Source organism: Pelobates fuscus, chromosome 2 (assembly GCF_036172605.1).
Source record: "Pelobates fuscus isolate aPelFus1 chromosome 2, aPelFus1.pri, whole genome shotgun sequence".
Classification (NCBI taxonomy): domain Eukaryota; kingdom Metazoa; phylum Chordata; class Amphibia; order Anura; family Pelobatidae; genus Pelobates; species Pelobates fuscus.
This window is the reverse complement of record NC_086318.1, coordinates 126,299,421-126,318,260: the sequence shown is the minus strand read 5'-3', so window position 1 is coordinate 126,318,260 and position 18,840 is coordinate 126,299,421. Positions and strand designations below refer to the sequence as shown.

The following is an 18,840-nucleotide window of genomic DNA, read 5'->3' as shown; positions in this document are numbered from 1 at the left end:
AAAAAAATCAGTGTTTCTATAGAGTAAACAACGCATACATTTCTATGTCATACCTTCTAAGTATGCAAAATCCAAAAAGTTATACAAGTTATTTGGAACCCCTGTCACTCATTTCAGTTCCAAGCCCATCATGCCTTAAATTCAGCTCTTTATACTACACCTGTCTATTCCAGCAAGCAGCACCTCCACCTGCCCTGATGTTTGGTAAAAGTTCAGAGATGCATTTAAATCACAAATACATCATAGAGTACCATAACCACTACAGCCCACAGGTGGTCCAGTGAAGCGCTTCTGGCTGCAGAAGTCACTTCAGTCTACTTTCATTGTCAGGTGACCACATTCGGCTATTGACTGACATTCTGTGCAACGACGGTAGCACAAAATTGACATTAGCCAACCTGGAACTCTAGTGAAGTTATACCTTGATCTCCACCTTTTTAATCATTTCCAGTGTTGACGTTTAGTATTACTGAGAAGCCATCAATCTCTAAAATGTGTGTAGCGAACCTTAGTGAATAGCAGATATTTCCATGCAACACATTCATACTAACTACAGTTCATAATGGTAGTCAACTGCTTCCATGTAGAATAATAGGAGATGAGCTATAAACCAACATTTACAAACTAGATGCCAAATATCACTGGCTGCCATTATCTCATCAAAATTCAAACCTGTCCTATCTAGGTATAAGGAGAAAAAGTATAGTTAATAACTGTGAATTCTCCATGTTATTATTGTAACAAAAGTACATGTATTTGATATTTTAGCATAATCAAGCATTTATAATGACATCCACCTGATAGGCACAAACATATACATAAAATGATACAATAATACAGAAGGACAGAGACATTAAAGTCATATAAGAAATAAATATACATGAATCATCACTTAAACCAAATGTAATCAGGTTTTACATAAGGATAAACATAAACTACTATGACTGTTCCTGACTACTGTACTCAGGCAATCAATGGTGATAAGCTCATGTGCAGCCTTTTATAGCGTGGAGTTGTGGTTGCTATGACAACAACAGAAAGCATGTACTTATGTCCATGCTAGTTATGTCCAAGTCCTTAAAAAGGCCATAGCTAACATGCGGACAGCATCATTAGGGTTGGACATTAGTAGTGGTAAGTCTATATTGTGGCTGCAAATATCTACTGGTTGTTCATACTATAGTAACAGTTTATGGCTGATTTTAGCAGTCACAATTGAAATGGACCTCAAGTGGAAATATCCTTATGTCTGAGGTTAAAGGGTGTTATGGTAATATGTGCGTTTGATGTACTGTAAACAAGAAATGTATTATGCATTTGACATTACATTTATGTGTTTATTATTCAAAGGGAGGCCATGTCAAAGGAGTTTTGTAAGAGTATTAATTAATTTAATATATATATATTTATATATGTCCTTTAATATATGTCCAATACACTCCAGGAATATCTTGTTTTATCCTTGTGTAACTTGCGAAATTATAAAAGCATGGAACGATTTTAAATGTGTGCTTGTGAATGCCTCTCTTTCATAGTGAAGTCTATTGTATGTGAGCAATATTGATGTATGCTCTTAATAATGCCTCCTTATTCAATATGACTTATAATTAATTTAGCCGGCAAATGGTGTGTATTTTTAAAATAGGTTTTTCGCTGTTGATAATATGTTCTCCCCACGTTCCCGCAATGTCAAGGTTAAGCTAGAGACAGAGAAACAGAAATGCTTCACGAAAAAAGCTTAAATGAATGGCTTTAGTGATGTTACATCTGTTTGAATTCTCCTCTGATCGCTTTCTACATGTTGCAATAGTTGCAGTCGCTAATGGCTGATGCAATGGATTGTCTCCAAGGAAGAAGAGAAAAAGAATACACGTGGCATGAAATACAAAAGGTATGTATTGTTTTAATGGAATCTCATCTCGTTATATTTGCTCTTTGCTTGACCTTCTGTGGATCAGAAAACACGCATTTGTTTAAAATTGAGTTCCTACAGACCCAGTGGCCATGTCATAAAGTAAATGTGATACAATATCATTGCACTTTCATAGTGTAAATCAAAAAATCACTGCTAAAGATGCTCTGTCGTCTATTTTTTACCCTTTTCATATAGCATTTTAAAAACTGTCTTCAACACTGGTAATCGTTTTTTCTTCTTTTTAGCAGTTTTAAAAAAATTTAAAAAATGCATTAAAGCAGCACTCCAAGCACCACAGCTACTATAGCACACTGTAGTGGTTATAGTGTCAGGAGTGCCCTGGTACTCCCTAATGTAAGTAGTCAAATACTTTGCTAGTGGTTTCAACAACTTACCAGGATTCCATCAGGCACCAGTTGCCCCCCCCTAGCAGAGCTGGAGGCTTTCTGACTTAATGTTCTAAGCCAATGAGATGGCCCACCAGCTAATGAGCTAGCCAAAGCTCCTAGCAGGAGTTTTTGGTTCTCAGTAGCAGAAATGACTGGCACCCAAGGGACTCCAGGTAAACAGTCAAGCCATTAACAAATCTAATCCAGAAACCTTATTCACAAGATGTATGACACTACTTACATTGGGGGGGGAGGGGCTCCTGGGACCATAACCAGTAGGGTGCACTGTAGTATTAGGGTGCTTGGAGTGTTCCTTTAATATTTCACCATGCCATTTCCCTGTGGTATAGATTACATCCAACCAAGGGTTATATTTTAAATACCTGCATCCTGATTTTAGCTATCTTTCAGTATTTAGTCCGGCTGAAATCCGGAACATCTGAATATAGTGAAATAGTGAAAACAATGTCCACATTTTTGCATTTTGAATGAACCCGTATAGGACTGGATATTTTTATCCAATTTAGCTTGGCCTTTCAGAGTTCAGTTAATAACCCTGTTTATTTTCAACTTTACCTCTGGTCTTTATCTTCAATTCCAAAAACATTTTAAAGACATGTCGTGTTAGTATTTTATTATTCACATCATGTCCCACCAACTGGATGCAATAAATAGAAAATAGAAATAATCAGAATTTTTTATCAAACGTTTACTGAAATATTCAGATATTATTGGGCAATTATTCCCTCACAATTTACTTATTTTATGTATTGGCACAATCCAGTATTTCCAACAGTAGAAATCTGAGCAAAAAAAACGATGCTTTTATGTTTAAAGCCATTATTTGTAAGGAACAGGTAAGATACTGTAGTTTAAATTTCCAGAAACCTGCCACTACATTTTTTGCTTTATTGTAAGGCCATCAACTGTTACTGACTCTCCTGTTTCAAACTCATCCCATTCTCATTCCCAGTCTCTAGGAGCACTTACCAACACAAACCTGCCAACACTACAAATGGACAAAGAGGGAAACTTTCATTTTAGCTGTGTGAGTGGGTGTGATCAGGGGCTGGGCAGTTCTGATAAACTTTAGGTGGCCTACTACTAATAACATATGCAACTAAATTGTGATGTAGAACAAGAACCACATATCTAATGTACAAAGACTGATCCCTAAACACATTTCTTGTAGTTTAAAGACACATTAATGGGAATATTATTGGTATCTGGTATACAGTAAAATGAGACATTAGGGTAGAAAAGACGAACAGAGGCAAAAATTTGGACTCTCCATCCTAAATTTGGGACACTTGTGATATATACCACCATTGACACACCAGTGTCATTTTCACATTGTTCCCAACCGATTAGGCACTTGTGTCTGACACAGGTGCATCAAAATCAGTGAGTGGCTCCACGGTCTATTTGCACCAACATGTTCTGCCCAGATGCATTGTCATTTTTACCAGGTCGTGAACATGTCATTCTGACCTCAGTCGTTCATAGAATGATGCCAGCTGTGACCTTTGTGCCATTTATCTATTATTAGTTGGCATCCTTTGTTCCAGACCTGGCTATATCCCTGACTTTGAGATTCTCATGTACTAGACATGGCTTCATTCCTGAGTCTGTATCGGCCTTAGTCCTGTTTTCCAGTATATCAGACCTGGCTGATATATTTTGTTAGTCTGATCTTGGCTAGTATTTAGTTAGTATAGAGGGCTGATGTTTTCTAGCTCTGTTTAAGGGTCAAGCCTGGCCATTCCAGGGTCCAATAATACATCCTTTTCCTGCTGTGCCTTGATATGTTGATGACTTATAGCTTATTAAGGATCCGTCTGTATCCTGACATTTATACTGTCATTTTTTTTTATTTAACAGCTCTTTTTCTTTCATTCCAAGACAGTGGTGCACACATGGAATTAGTATGACTTGATATAGTATATTGAAAAATTGTGGTTTATTCCCAAATGGACAGATAAATAACTGGCATTTTTACTTCTATGGTCCAGTAGGTAAAAATAAAATCTTTCTAGCAATTTTTTCAACAAAATTTCTATTAGATAAAAAAAAAAAGCCTCTGCCTTGAATTCCCTTCTGCTACTTACTTAAGATATTGTCTGCTTTCTCTGTGTTTTGAAATCTCTTTAGAATTGTCTTCTCTTTATATTTCTGATTTCCCTTAAGACCATTGTCCTGGGAATTAACCTTACCTTCACAGGGAAAGGAAAGGAGGAAAACAAGATAATTACCATTTCACATGTATAGTCCTGGAAAACTGTTGACCTCTGCATTACTCTGAATTTTCGATGAGGCAGCGGTGGTAGAAAAGCCTTGTAAAGGTATGCTTCAAGGCAAAATCACCAAGCAATTCTGTTCTCCATCTCGTTCTATGTTTGAATAAGGAATTATTGTTATGTCTATGGAATAGTCAATATATTCTTACCAACATAGTCTTATCATCCTAAAGTCACTGCAAGAGACTAGAATGTGCCAGAGCAAGGATTACTTCTGCATCAGTTTCATGTGCTCCATTTCTGTGTTTAAAACTCTGTCGTTATATTGAATAGAATTAAAAACTGAATTACCTACTTTCACAGTCATTACAGAAGAGAAGAACGGAAAGTATGTTTGATTTTGAACAATAACTACCGTATATACTCGAGTATAAGACGAGTTTTTCAGCACATTTTTTGTGCTGAAAAACACTTACTCGTCTTATACTCGAGTCAGTTGTCTGTATTATGGCAATTTTCATTGCCATAATACAGACAAGGACCGGGGGCTGTCAGGAAGCTGTAACTTACCTTCACCGCAGCTCCTGTCAGCTCCCTTCTCTCTCCTCCGTCCGTGCAGCTCCCAGGTCAGCTCCCTCTGCAACTCTCGCGAGAGCCGCGGGGTCAGAGCGTTGCCACGGGTTACCGTGGCAACGCTCCGCGCGGCCGCGAGAGTTGCAGAGGGAGCTGACCTGGGAGCTGCACGGACGGAGGAGAGAGAAGGGAGCTGACAGGAGCTGCGGTGAAGGTAAGTTACAGCTTCCTGACAGCCCCCCTCCTACAGCCCATCCACTGGACCACCAGGGAGTGAGAGCCCCCCTCCCTGGCCAGCTAACAAGCAGGGAGGGGGGACGAAAAAACAAATAAAAAAAATAATAATAAAAAAAAAAAATAAAAAAAAATAATAACAACATTAAAAAAAATATATATCACAATAATAATAAAATAATAATAATTAATAAAATGCCCACCCCCACCAATGCTCTGCACTCACACACACACACACTGCACTCACACACACTCATACACACACTGCACTGCATTCATTATATTCACACACTGCATTCATACACACACTGCATACACACTGCATTCATACATACACACATACACACACTGCATTCACACTGCACTCATACACACACTGCACTGCATTCATTATATACACACACTGCATACACACTGCATTCATACACACACTGCATTCATGCATACACACATACACACACTGCATTCACACTGCACTCATACACACACTGCACTCATATACACACACTGCATACACACTGCACTCATATACACACACTGCATACACACTGCACTCATATACACACACTGCACTCCATTCATTATATACACACTGCATTCATACACACACTGCACTCATACATACACACTGCATTCATTATATACACACTGCACTCACACACACACACTGCACTCATTATATACACACTGCATACACACTGCACTCATACACACACTGCACTGCATTCATTATACACACACTGCACTCATATACACACACTGCACTCATATACACGCACTGCACTCCATTCATTATATACACACTGCATACACACACAGCATTCATATACACACTGCATTCATACACACACACACTGCATTCATTATATACACACACTGTAAATAAATATTAAATTAATATAATTTTTTTAGGATCTAATTTTATTTAGAAATTTACCAGTAGCTGCTGCATTTCCCACCCTAGTCTTATACTCGAGTCAATACGTTTTCCCAGTTTTTTGGGGTAAAATTAGGGGCCTCGGCTTATATTCAGGTCGGCTTATACTCGAGTATATACGGTACATTTAAAACATGTCATTTTTTTTTTTTTTTTTTTTATGTTGAATTGACATTGAATTCTCACGTTAGTATATAATCCCGTTAGTCTAAAAATCTTAAAGGAGAAGAGTTTCCTGATTTGAGAACTGAAAATGACTTGTTAAAGGCAGTGTACTGAATCTCCAAGCAGAAGAACACAGTCTGCAAAGAGTTGTCACAGAACTCGTTGAGGCTTGTCCAGTCATGGTGGTACCCCGGAACTACAATGATATGTACCAGACCAGTAAATTACTTCTAAACTGTACTTAAAGGGAAAATGAGGCCCGTGACATTATGCAACATTCCTATAGTATATGTGCACCCTTAGAACAATGTCTTTCCAATATGAATCAGTTTTACCATCTTGCTGTCTCTTAACTCCCCGTGGTATCTGCATCAGTATTCTCTTACATCACTTTCACTTTGCCTAGTCTAGTTAACTGAAGTTCTTCCTTTTTCAGAAATTCCTGGTCAAGTTCAATTTTCTTCTGTGTCTTTTGTAAATGTCAACCCCCAAGTCTATTAAGGAAGACTATCCAGGTAGAAGACAAATTGTATTCTTTTCCTTTATCTGATTTGAATTGTTTTGTGCCAAAACTAAAGAAAGGAAAAACCTATGACAGAACGAAAAACACAAAAGAAAAGTAGAAAAACAAGCTTTAAGTAAAGCTGTCTAACTGTTATTTACACAACTTCGGTTTTGCTATCGGTTATGTTATTTTTTTCTCTCTGTAGATTCTTTTGAAGTTTGTTAACTTGTTCAGATCATTGAACATGGAGCATGTGCTTGCACAGAACTTCTGGAGTAGATACTGAGAGTGCATATGTATGTTTGGCTTTTCTCTGTATGCACACTCACTTGAGATATCATAAGAAAGCTAAAACATTGCAACACAGAAACTGTCACTGCTCTGGAAATTATTCGGCCTTCACGTTGGTCAGTAGTCTATGGGAGCATGAGAGAACATGAGAAAAACAAGCCAGTAATATTTTGGGCAAGGTTATACACAATACAAGTTATGTTTCCATATTATCGTTGTGTTGTGATGTCAAATATCATGCAAGGTTCAGAGCGACAACATTTGACTGACTCAGTGACATGCTATGGATTGAAACAAAGACATAAGAGATATCTTTTTAGCAAGCAATTAATAACGCTAACATCCTGTTATGAATGCCTTAATCCTGAAAGCGTGAATGGATCGGTCCTGAGGGATTCCCCGCTTTAGCTTGTTAAACTTTCTAAATAAACACCACAAATAAAAACAAGAAGATTTAATACTAAACAGGGAAAATAGGAGGCCAATACTGACAAATATATTTATGCAAAACGCATGGCTACCCAATGTTATGTGTTGGAAATATTGAAACTAATGACAGACTTCTACAATTTGTTCAAAGCAATGAGTTGTGAAATGTAGTGGACCATTAGTTTATAATAGACATGAAAGCCTTGAAATATTAGATGTAAAAATTATGATCGTTGTAGAAGTGCAATAGATGACCTTAAAACCACCTGTTTTGCAAAATGATTGTACATTCCTAGATAGTACAACAGCGGTGGAGGACCCACAGGTGATCACTCCACTGGAGTTGTAGGTGGTTGAAGGGAGTAAAGGGCATAACCCAGAAAAATACGAAAAGAAGAAGCTGAGTGGAGTACACTAAAGCAGTGCATCCATAATCGGCTTCTAAACCCTGAATGAAAAGTGCTCCGTCAGTGTATGGCAATACAATGCTGTGAGAGGGAGCTAAAGAACGAGCTTATTTACATTAATTACAAAGAATAGTAGAAAAATAATAAATCTTTAATAACCCTCTTAAGGGAAATACAAATAGAGTAAAAAGTAGATGAACTACTCTATGAGCAATGCCGAGATAGATATATGAGAGGGAGTAGGGCAATTAAGCACTACTGAGACATACTCGCAATATAGACACTATGTTGCAATGTAGCTGTACAGACTTTGTTAGGCAGCTAAAAGGTGGATACACTGTGTTACAATGTAGCTGTACAGACTCTGTTAGGCAGCTACAAGGTGGATACAGTATGTATGAGTCATGCCCAGTATAAATTCCGATAACTCCCTGGGTACCACATAGAAGATAGTTAACAGCGTTTAGTGATAGTAAATTGGAGGACTCGTAAAAGAGTCTAGGGGGAACACTGTCATTTAAACTAGCACTATATTTTAAGTACTGACAGTGTTCCTAGTGTAGGTACAGCCAGTGATTTCATAGAGTCCAAGGCACGTATTTAGGTAGAAGGGGAAGATCGAGAGTGGATAGCAGATGATTGGTGCCTATCCACCTCTTGTCACCCTTAAAGATACCAAACAAGGAGTGGTATAACGCTCCGTGGTTCACACTGGACCTATTTAGACCTGTTTAGCAATCATACTCCGCAATCCACTAAATGCACCCGCAAGTAACAGTGCAAGACCACAGCGGGAGTACGCTTACGTTGAAATGCCCTTGTGGTAACCAGTCATATCAGTGGGTTAAAACGATAGGTGCGAGGCCTGTCTACAGCCCGAGGTAGTGGTGATAGGAGTGAGGTAACCCCTTCAGTCCCAGTACCCAGAGGCTAGGCGTACTATCGGTGTGTTTAACGAGAGTAGGAGGCCTGTCTGTGGTCTGGGGTAATCGGGATCCGAGCGAGATAACCCCTTCAGTCCCAGTACCCAGAAACTAGACGTGCAGGCCTTAGAGGATTCCCCGCAAAACACAATCCCCAGCTATACTAATCACAGCTAATCACAGCATCGCTCAAATAAGTAAAAATAACGTAAAGGTCCTATGTAGGACAGTCTGATTTAACTTTAACTCGATAGCATTGCGAGACTTAAGGAAAGTCCTCAGTAGGACATTGTCATTACACTTAGACTTGCTACTGCTCGATATTTTAAATAAAAAATAGCGTGTGGGTCCTTGGTAGGACAGTTAAATCAAATTCAAACGAAAACGCTCACAGGTATAGTAGTGGTCCTCAATAGGACAATTTAAATTAAATTAAATTAAACTAAATTAGCATCGATAGTGCTCAATGGTATAGTAGTGGTCCTTGGTAGGACAATTTTTCATGACGTTAGAGTCGGTGATCGCTCAACGCGCGTTTCGGCGCTAACATGCGCCTTTGTCAAGAGCTAACCGGTACTGGGGTTGGCGCCTTCTTTTAAACCCTGTTGGGGCCAGCCCACCCCGAAGGGGGGCGTGAAGATCCGAGATAGGACCGCCCACTGAGGAGTGGCCGGGACCTTGAGTGGCAGCCAACTCAGAACGCTTGAGGGATTTTAACCCTTGTCAAGCGTGTGACTAATATGTCGTTCAATGGAACAAAACTGGCTAAGCAAAATTGTTGCAAGGAGGATATATGAGTATAGCTCCCATAAGGTAGTAGTTGCTATGCAGGCTTTTTAGTTTAGGAGTTTGTAAGATTAAACTCAGAAAAGCAATCAAGCATAGACTTAATGTTAAAGTTTTATATATCTCTGTCATATGGTTCTTAAACTATACAACAACAAAAGGTAAAAAGTGTTAAGTTTTAGTAGCAGTGATTCAAATAAATGGTGCAAATGAAAATCCTTCGTTGAGTCCTCTGGGTTGTAGGGTTTTTAGCCTATATATCCAGAAACTCTCACGTTGTCTTAGAAATTTGTCATAATCACCCCTTCTTTTTTCCCGTTTCACTAACTCGAGTCCACAAAAGCGTAAGCCATGCGATTTACCAGAGTGATGTTCTCTGAGGTGACGGGAAATGGGGGTTTCGATACTCAGTTTAGGAGATCGAACATGTTCTTTGATTCTCTCTTTAAATGGGCGGAAAGTTTTGCCCACATATTTATAGTCACACTCACAGGTGAGGAGGTATACCAAGCCTGCAGTGTTGCAATTAAAGAATGAGGTGATGTTAAATGTTTGTTTATTTTCACTGTCAGATATTGTTTTTGAATTGCGTCTAATATGCTTACAGGCGACACATCGCCCACATTGAAAAGTCCCAACAACCGGTGTACTCAACCAGGTTTGGATCTGAGGCCGCTGAGGTTGGTAATGACTTGGTACTAGGAGGTCCCTTAGATTTTTCCCTCTCCTTGCTGTCATCTCAATCCTTGGGCCTAGAATCTTATTTAGGTGTGTATCACCTAGTAGTATGGGCCAGAATTTCTCGATACCTGATTTAACTTTGTTCCAACCAGCATCGTACGTGGCGATCATACGTGGTGGCGCATTAGTGGGTATGGTCGGTAGCTTCTCAGTCAATAGTGTTTCCCTCTCTGAGTCCAATGCTCTTTTGTAAGCTTTTTTAAGGCACCGGTTGGGGTAGCCTTTGTCCCTAAATTGTTTACGTAAGGTGTCTGCTTGAATTTTAAATTCTTGTATTGTACTGCAATTTCTGCGGGCTCTTAGGTATTGGCCAATTGGAATGCCTTGTTTGAGGGAACTTGGGTGAAAGCTCTCCCAATCCAATAGACTGTTCGAGGCGGTAGGTTTCTTGAAGAGAGTTGTTTGTATGGATTGCTTGTTATCTAGAGAGACGGTCAGATCCAAAAAGTTGAGAGTCTTCCCACCGAACTCCGATGTAAATCTCAGGTTGAGGTCATTTTCATTCAGGAGTGCTACAAAGCAATCAAACTCTATAGATGAGCCTTTCCATACTATGATGACGTCATCTATATATCTGGCCCATAAGTGTATCATGGGGATGAAGGGCAGAAATCTGGGTGAACCTATAACTACCTCCTCCCACCACCCCAGGTGCAGATTGGCGTATGAGGGGGCACAAGCTGTCCCCATAGCAGTGCCCCGCACCTGGTGGTAGAATTTGTTGTTAAAGAGGAAGTAGTTATGAGTGAGGATAAATCTAAGTAGGTTCAAGGCGAACTCAGAGTGAGCTGAATGGCTAGGTCCTCTTTTCTCCAGGTAGTGTTGGACGTGTCGTATGCCCCCCTCGTGGGGTATAGAAGAGTACAGGGCTTCCACGTCCAAACTACAGAGGTTTACTGGTTCCGGAAGTTTAAGGTTGGAGAGCCGTGCTAGGGTCTGTTTTGTGTCCTGGATGAAGGATGGAAGTGACTCTACGAACGGGCGCAAAATTTTGTCCAGGTAAATGCTCCCGTTTTGTGTGAGATTGTTGACACCGGATACAATCGGGCGTCCCGGAGGGTCCAGTTTGTTTTTATGGATCTTGGGTAGGCAGTAGAAGGTTGCTATCCTGGGGTGTCTGTTCAGGATGAATTCATGTTCATCCTTAGATAGCAACCCTCCACTGCGACCCGTATCCAGGATCCGTTTATATTCTTCCAGAAAGACATCTGTTGGGTCTTCCTGGAGCACACGGTAGGTTTCATTGTCATCTAGTACTTTAAGGGCCATTTTGACATAATTAGACGGTTGCATAATAATGATGTTGCCCCCCTTGTCCGCAGGTTTGATGACAATTTCCCTGTTGTCCTTCAGAAGCTTTAGTGCCCTTCGTTCAAGTTTTGTCAGGTTCATGCTCGGGTAGAAATCAAGCTCTACATTCCTGATGTTTTCAATTTCAAACTTGACGGCTTCCAGGAAGACTTCAATATTCCTGAAGTTACCAATATTGGGTGTAAATTTGCTTTTAGGTTTTAAATCTGTCTGGTTAGAGAGGACAGTAGTGTCATTCTCATCTAGTAGTGAAACCAAAGTCATTACCCCCTCAAAGTCGGTTTCAGAAAGACCCAGTTCTCTGGCTTTCTTGTCAGTTTGTAATTGATGGTACTTACAGAGAGCTAACTTTCTGACAAACAGGTGTAAATCTTTGATCCATGTGAACTTGTTATAGGCTGGCACTGGTACAAAGGATAACCCTTTTTTTAGTACGTTGATCTCGTGAGGATTTAAGTTATAGTCTGAGAGGTTAATAATCTGGGTCTGGTTGCTTAGTAACGTCTTCTCCTTGTGAATCTCGTACCCCCCCTGCCCCTGTTGCGGGTCTGATATGCTTGTCGGGGGGGGTCGTCCAAGCGGTCCAGTTCTAAAAAATTAACCCCTTTCTTAAGGATTCCTCTCGTATTGCTTTGGATAGGAGCTGAAGAGGTTGCTGTTTGGCCCGGTTGTCTGTTCTCACTGTCTGTATCAGAGGAGTCGTAGTCAGAAGTCATAGTGTTATCTGAGTTGGTTCTGGTTCTGCGTGAGAAAGTGCCGTAAACATTGCCTGTATCGTAGTCTTTCAAGTCTCGAATAAATTTATGGTGTTTCCTAAATTTTATTGATTGTTGGAATTTATCCAAGTTCTGCTTGAGCTTGATCTCTAGTTGGCTGAATGAAGGGTCAGTTTGGAAGTTACTAGTTTTATCAATTTCCTCTCCTAGTTGTTTATCAATTTCTACAAGTTTGATTTTCTCATGTTTGCATATTATTTTCATGAAGGTGTTTGAGCAAGTGCCTGCCGCTACTTCCCATTCTTTAACCAGTTCCGGATTGTTGGCATGAGACGATGGGATGTTATTAACTCTCAATCCCCTCGGAATCATGTCTTTTTTGAGATAGTTATCCAATGACGAAATCTCCCAACTAGCTCTTATCTGCTGCCTGTATAGTTTGTTCAGTGTATTAAACGTCTGGTGAATATCTGATGGTATATCTGAGGTGTTAAGTTGTTCATTGGAAAATACATTTGCTGCATCTTTGCACCATGTGGAGCTATCTGGTTTATTTGCCAGAAAGCCTGTCATAATGGTATAGTTTAAGTTGTGTTAATGCTTGAATAGCACAGTTAGGTTGTAGAGCAACCCAGGTATTGAAACCTATTATTAATAGATAGTACAACAGCGGTGGAGGACCCACAGGTGATCACTCCACTGGAGTTGTAGGTGGTTGAAGGGAGTAAAGGGCATAACCCAGAAAAATACGAAAAGAAGAAGCTGAGTGGAGTACACTAAAGCAGTGCATCCATAATCGGCTTCTAAACCCTGAATGAAAAGTGCTCCGTCAGTGTATGGCAATACAATGCTGTGAGAGGGAGCTAAAGAACGAGCTTATTTACATTAATTACAAAGAATAGTAGAAAAATAATAAATCTTTAATAACCCTCTTAAGGGAAATACAAATAGAGTAAAAAGTAGATGAACTACTCTATGAGCAATGCCGAGATAGATATATGAGAGGGAGTAGGGCAATTAAGCACTACTGAGACATACTCGCAATATAGACACTATGTTGCAATGTAGCTGTACAGACTTTGTTAGGCAGCTAAAAGGTGGATACACTGTGTTACAATGTAGCTGTACAGACTCTGTTAGGCAGCTACAAGGTGGATACAGTATGTATGAGTCATGCCCAGTATAAATTCCGATAACTCCCTGGGTACCACATAGAAGATAGTTAACAGCGTTTAGTGATAGTAAATTGGAGGACTCGTAAAAGAGTCTAGGGGGAACACTGTCATTTAAACTAGCACTATATTTTAAGTACTGACAGTGTTCCTAGTGTAGGTACAGCCAGTGATTTCATAGAGTCCAAGGCACGTATTTAGGTAGAAGGGGAAGATCGAGAGTGGATAGCAGATGATTGGTGCCTATCCACCTCTTGTCACCCTTAAAGATACCAAACAAGGAGTGGTATAACGCTCCGTGGTTCACACTGGACCTATTTAGACCTGTTTAGCAATCATACTCCGCAATCCACTAAATGCACCCGCAAGTAACAGTGCAAGACCACAGCGGGAGTACGCTTACGTTGAAATGCCCTTGTGGTAACCAGTCATATCAGTGGGTTAAAACGATAGGTGCGAGGCCTGTCTACAGCCCGAGGTAGTGGTGATAGGAGTGAGGTAACCCCTTCAGTCCCAGTACCCAGAGGCTAGGCGTACTATCGGTGTGTTTAACGAGAGTAGGAGGCCTGTCTGTGGTCTGGGGTAATCGGGATCCGAGCGAGATAACCCCTTCAGTCCCAGTACCCAGAAACTAGACGTGCAGGCCTTAGAGGATTCCCCGCAAAACACAATCCCCAGCTATACTAATCACAGCTAATCACAGCATCGCTCAAATAAGTAAAAATAACGTAAAGGTCCTATGTAGGACAGTCTGATTTAACTTTAACTCGATAGCATTGCGAGACTTAAGGAAAGTCCTCAGTAGGACATTGTCATTACACTTAGACTTGCTACTGCTCGATATTTTAAATAAAAAATAGCGTGTGGGTCCTTGGTAGGACAGTTAAATCAAATTCAAACGAAAACGCTCACAGGTATAGTAGTGGTCCTCAATAGGACAATTTAAATTAAATTAAATTAAACTAAATTAGCATCGATAGTGCTCAATGGTATAGTAGTGGTCCTTGGTAGGACAATTTTTCATGACGTTAGAGTCGGTGATCGCTCAACGCGCGTTTCGGCGCTAACATGCGCCTTTGTCAAGAGCTAACCGGTACTGGGGTTGGCGCCTTCTTTTAAACCCTGTTGGGGCCAGCCCACCCCGAAGGGGGGCGTGAAGATCCGAGATAGGACCGCCCACTGAGGAGTGGCCGGGACCTTGAGTGGCAGCCAACTCAGAACGCTTGAGGGATTTTAACCCTTGTCAAGCGTGTGACTAATATGTCGTTCAATGGAACAAAACTGGCTAAGCAAAATTGTTGCAAGGAGGATATATGAGTATAGCTCCCATAAGGTAGTAGTTGCTATGCAGGCTTTTTAGTTTAGGAGTTTGTAAGATTAAACTCAGAAAAGCAATCAAGCATAGACTTAATGTTAAAGTTTTATATATCTCTGTCATATGGTTCTTAAACTATACAACAACAAAAGGTAAAAAGTGTTAAGTTTTAGTAGCAGTGATTCAAATAAATGGTGCAAATGAAAATCCTTCGTTGAGTCCTCTGGGTTGTAGGGTTTTTAGCCTATATATCCAGAAACTCTCACGTTGTCTTAGAAATTTGTCATAATCACCCCTTCTTTTTTCCCGTTTCACTAACTCGAGTCCACAAAAGCGTAAGCCATGCGATTTACCAGAGTGATGTTCTCTGAGGTGACGGGAAATGGGGGTTTCGATACTCAGTTTAGGAGATCGAACATGTTCTTTGATTCTCTCTTTAAATGGGCGGAAAGTTTTGCCCACATATTTATAGTCACACTCACAGGTGAGGAGGTATACCAAGCCTGCAGTGTTGCAATTAAAGAATGAGGTGATGTTAAATGTTTGTTTATTTTCACTGTCAGATATTGTTTATTAGTGATTAGTATAGTATAGCTGGGGATTGTGTTTTGCGGGGAATCCTCTAAGGCCTGCACGTCTAGTTTCTGGGTACTGGGACTGAAGGGGTTATCTCGCTCGGATCCCGATTACCCCAGACCACAGACAGGCCTCCTACTCTCGTTAAACACACCGATAGTACGCCTAGCCTCTGGGTACTGGGACTGAAGGGGTTACCTCACTCCTATCACCACTACCTCGGGCTGTAGACAGGCCTCGCACCTATCGTTTTAACCCACTGATATGACTGGTTACCACAAGGGCATTTCAACGTAAGCGTACTCCCGCTGTGGTCTTGCACTGTTACTTGCGGGTGCATTTAGTGGATTGCGGAGTATGATTGCTAAACAGGTCTAAATAGGTCCAGTGTGAACCACGGAGCGTTATACCACTCCTTGTTTGGTATCTTTAAGGGTGACAAGAGGTGGATAGGCACCAATCATCTGCTATCCACTCTCGATCTTCCCCTTCTACCTAAATACGTGCCTTGGACTCTATGAAATCACTGGCTGTACCTACACTAGGAACACTGTCAGTACTTAAAATATAGTGCTAGTTTAAATGACAGTGTTCCCCCTAGACTCTTTTACGAGTCCTCCAATTTACTATCACTAAACGCTGTTAACTATCTTCTATGTGGTACCCAGGGAGTTATCGGAATTTATACTGGGCATGACTCATACATACTGTATCCACCTTGTAGCTGCCTAACAGAGTCTGTACAGCTACATTGTAACACAGTGTATCCACCTTTTAGCTGCCTAACAAAGTCTGTACAGCTACATTGCAACATAGTGTCTATATTGCGAGTATGTCTCAGTAGTGCTTAATTGCCCTACTCCCTCTCATATATCTATCTCGGCATTGCTCATAGAGTAGTTCATCTACTTTTTACTCTATTTGTATTTCCCTTAAGAGGGTTATTAAAGATTTATTATTTTTCTACTATTCTTTGTAATTAATGTAAATAAGCTCGTTCTTTAGCTCCCTCTCACAGCATTGTATTGCCATACACTGACGGAGCACTTTTCATTCAGGGTTTAGAAGCCGATTATGGATGCACTGCTTTAGTGTACTCCACTCAGCTTCTTCTTTTCGTATTTTTCTGGGTTATGCCCTTTACTCCCTTCAACCACCTACAACTCCAGTGGAGTGATCACCTGTGGGTCCTCCACCGCTGTTGTACTATCTATTAATAATAGGTTTCAATACCTGGGTTGCTCTACAACCTAACTGTGCTATTCAAGCATTAACACAACTTAAACTATACCATTATGACAGGCTTTCTGGCAAATAAACCAGATAGCTCCACATGGTGCAAAGATGCAGCAAATGTATTTTCCAATGAACAACTTAACACCTCAGATATACCATCAGATATTCACCAGACGTTTAATACACTGAACAAACTATACAGGCAGCAGATAAGAGCTAGTTGGGAGATTTCGTCATTGGATAACTATCTCAAAAAAGACATGATTCCGAGGGGATTGAGAGTTAATAACATCCCATCGTCTCATGCCAACAATCCGGAACTGGTTAAAGAATGGGAAGTAGCGGCAGGCACTTGCTCAAACACCTTCATGAAAATAATATGCAAACATGAGAAAATCAAACTTGTAGAAATTGATAAACAACTAGGAGAGGAAATTGATAAAACTAGTAACTTCCAAACTGACCCTTCATTCAGCCAACTAGAGATCAAGCTCAAGCAGAACTTGGATAAATTCCAACAATCAATAAAATTTAGGAAACACCATAAATTTATTCGAGACTTGAAAGACTACGATACAGGCAATGTTTACGGCACTTTCTCACGCAGAACCAGAACCAACTCAGATAACACTATGACTTCTGACTACGACTCCTCTGATACAGACAGTGAGAACAGACAACCGGGCCAAACAGCAACCTCTTCAGCTCCTATCCAAAGCAATACGAGAGGAATCCTTAAGAAAGGGGTTAATTTTTTAGAACTGGACCGCTTGGACGACCCCCCCCGACAAGCATATCAGACCCGCAACAGGGGCAGGGGGGGTACGAGATTCACAAGGAGAAGACGTTACTAAGCAACCAGACCCAGATTATTAACCTCTCAGACTATAACTTAAATCCTCACGAGATCAACGTACTAAAAAAAGGGTTATCCTTTGTACCAGTGCCAGCCTATAACAAGTTCACATGGATCAAAGATTTACACCTGTTTGTCAGAAAGTTAGCTCTCTGTAAGTACCATCAATTACAAACTGACAAGAAAGCCAGAGAACTGGGTCTTTCTGAAACCGACTTTGAGGGGGTAATGACTTTGGTTTCACTACTAGATGAGAATGACACTACTGTCCTCTCTAACCAGACAGATTTAAAACCTAAAAGCAAATTTACACCCAATATTGGTAACTTCAGGAATATTGAAGTCTTCCTGGAAGCCGTCAAGTTTGAAATTGAAAACATCAGGAATGTAGAGCTTGATTTCTACCCGAGCATGAACCTGACAAAACTTGAACGAAGGGCACTAAAGCTTCTGAAGGACAACAGGGAAATTGTCATCAAACCTGCGGACAAGGGGGGCAACATCATTATTATGCAACCGTCTAATTATGTCAAAATGGCCCTTAAAGTACTAGATGACAATGAAACCTACCGTGTGCTCCAGGAAGACCCAACAGATGTCTTTCTGGAAGAATATAAACGGATCCTGGATACGGGTCGCAGTGGAGGGTTGCTATCTAAGGATGAACATGAATTCATCCTGAACAGACACCCCAGGATAGCAACCTTCTACTGCCTACCCAAGATCCATAAAAACAAACTGGACCCTCCGGGACGCCCGATTGTATCCGGTGTCAACAATCTCACACAAAACGGGAGCATTTACCTGGACAAAAAATTTTGCGCCCGTTCGTAGAGTCACTTCCATCCTTCATCCAGGACACAAAACAGACCCTAGCACGGCTCTCCAACCTTAAACTTCCGGAACCAGTAAACCTCTGTAGTTTGGACGTGGAAGCCCTGTACTCTTCTATACCCCACGAGGGGGGCATACGACACGTCCAACACTACCTGGAGAAAAGAGGACCTAGCCATTCAGCTCACTCTGAGTTCGCCTTGAACCTACTTAGATTTATCCTCACTCATAACTACTTCCTCTTTAACAACAAATTCTACCACCAGGTGCGGGGCACTGCTATGGGGACAGC

At 40.7% G+C, this 18,840-nt stretch overlaps 1 protein-coding gene across 1 annotated transcript in view; it reads left to right on the top strand.

Annotated features, from left to right (window-relative positions):
• The window catches only part of SPATA16 (spermatogenesis associated 16), a 416,620-nt gene that overhangs the window by 265,724 nt on the left and 132,056 nt on the right, over positions 1 to 18,840 (top strand). Inside the window, exon 8 of the mRNA XM_063441689.1 lies at positions 1,811 to 1,891. Coding sequence (XP_063297759.1) covers positions 1,811 to 1,891 — 81 coding nt within the window. The remainder of the gene's footprint in view (positions 1 to 1,810; positions 1,892 to 18,840) is intronic.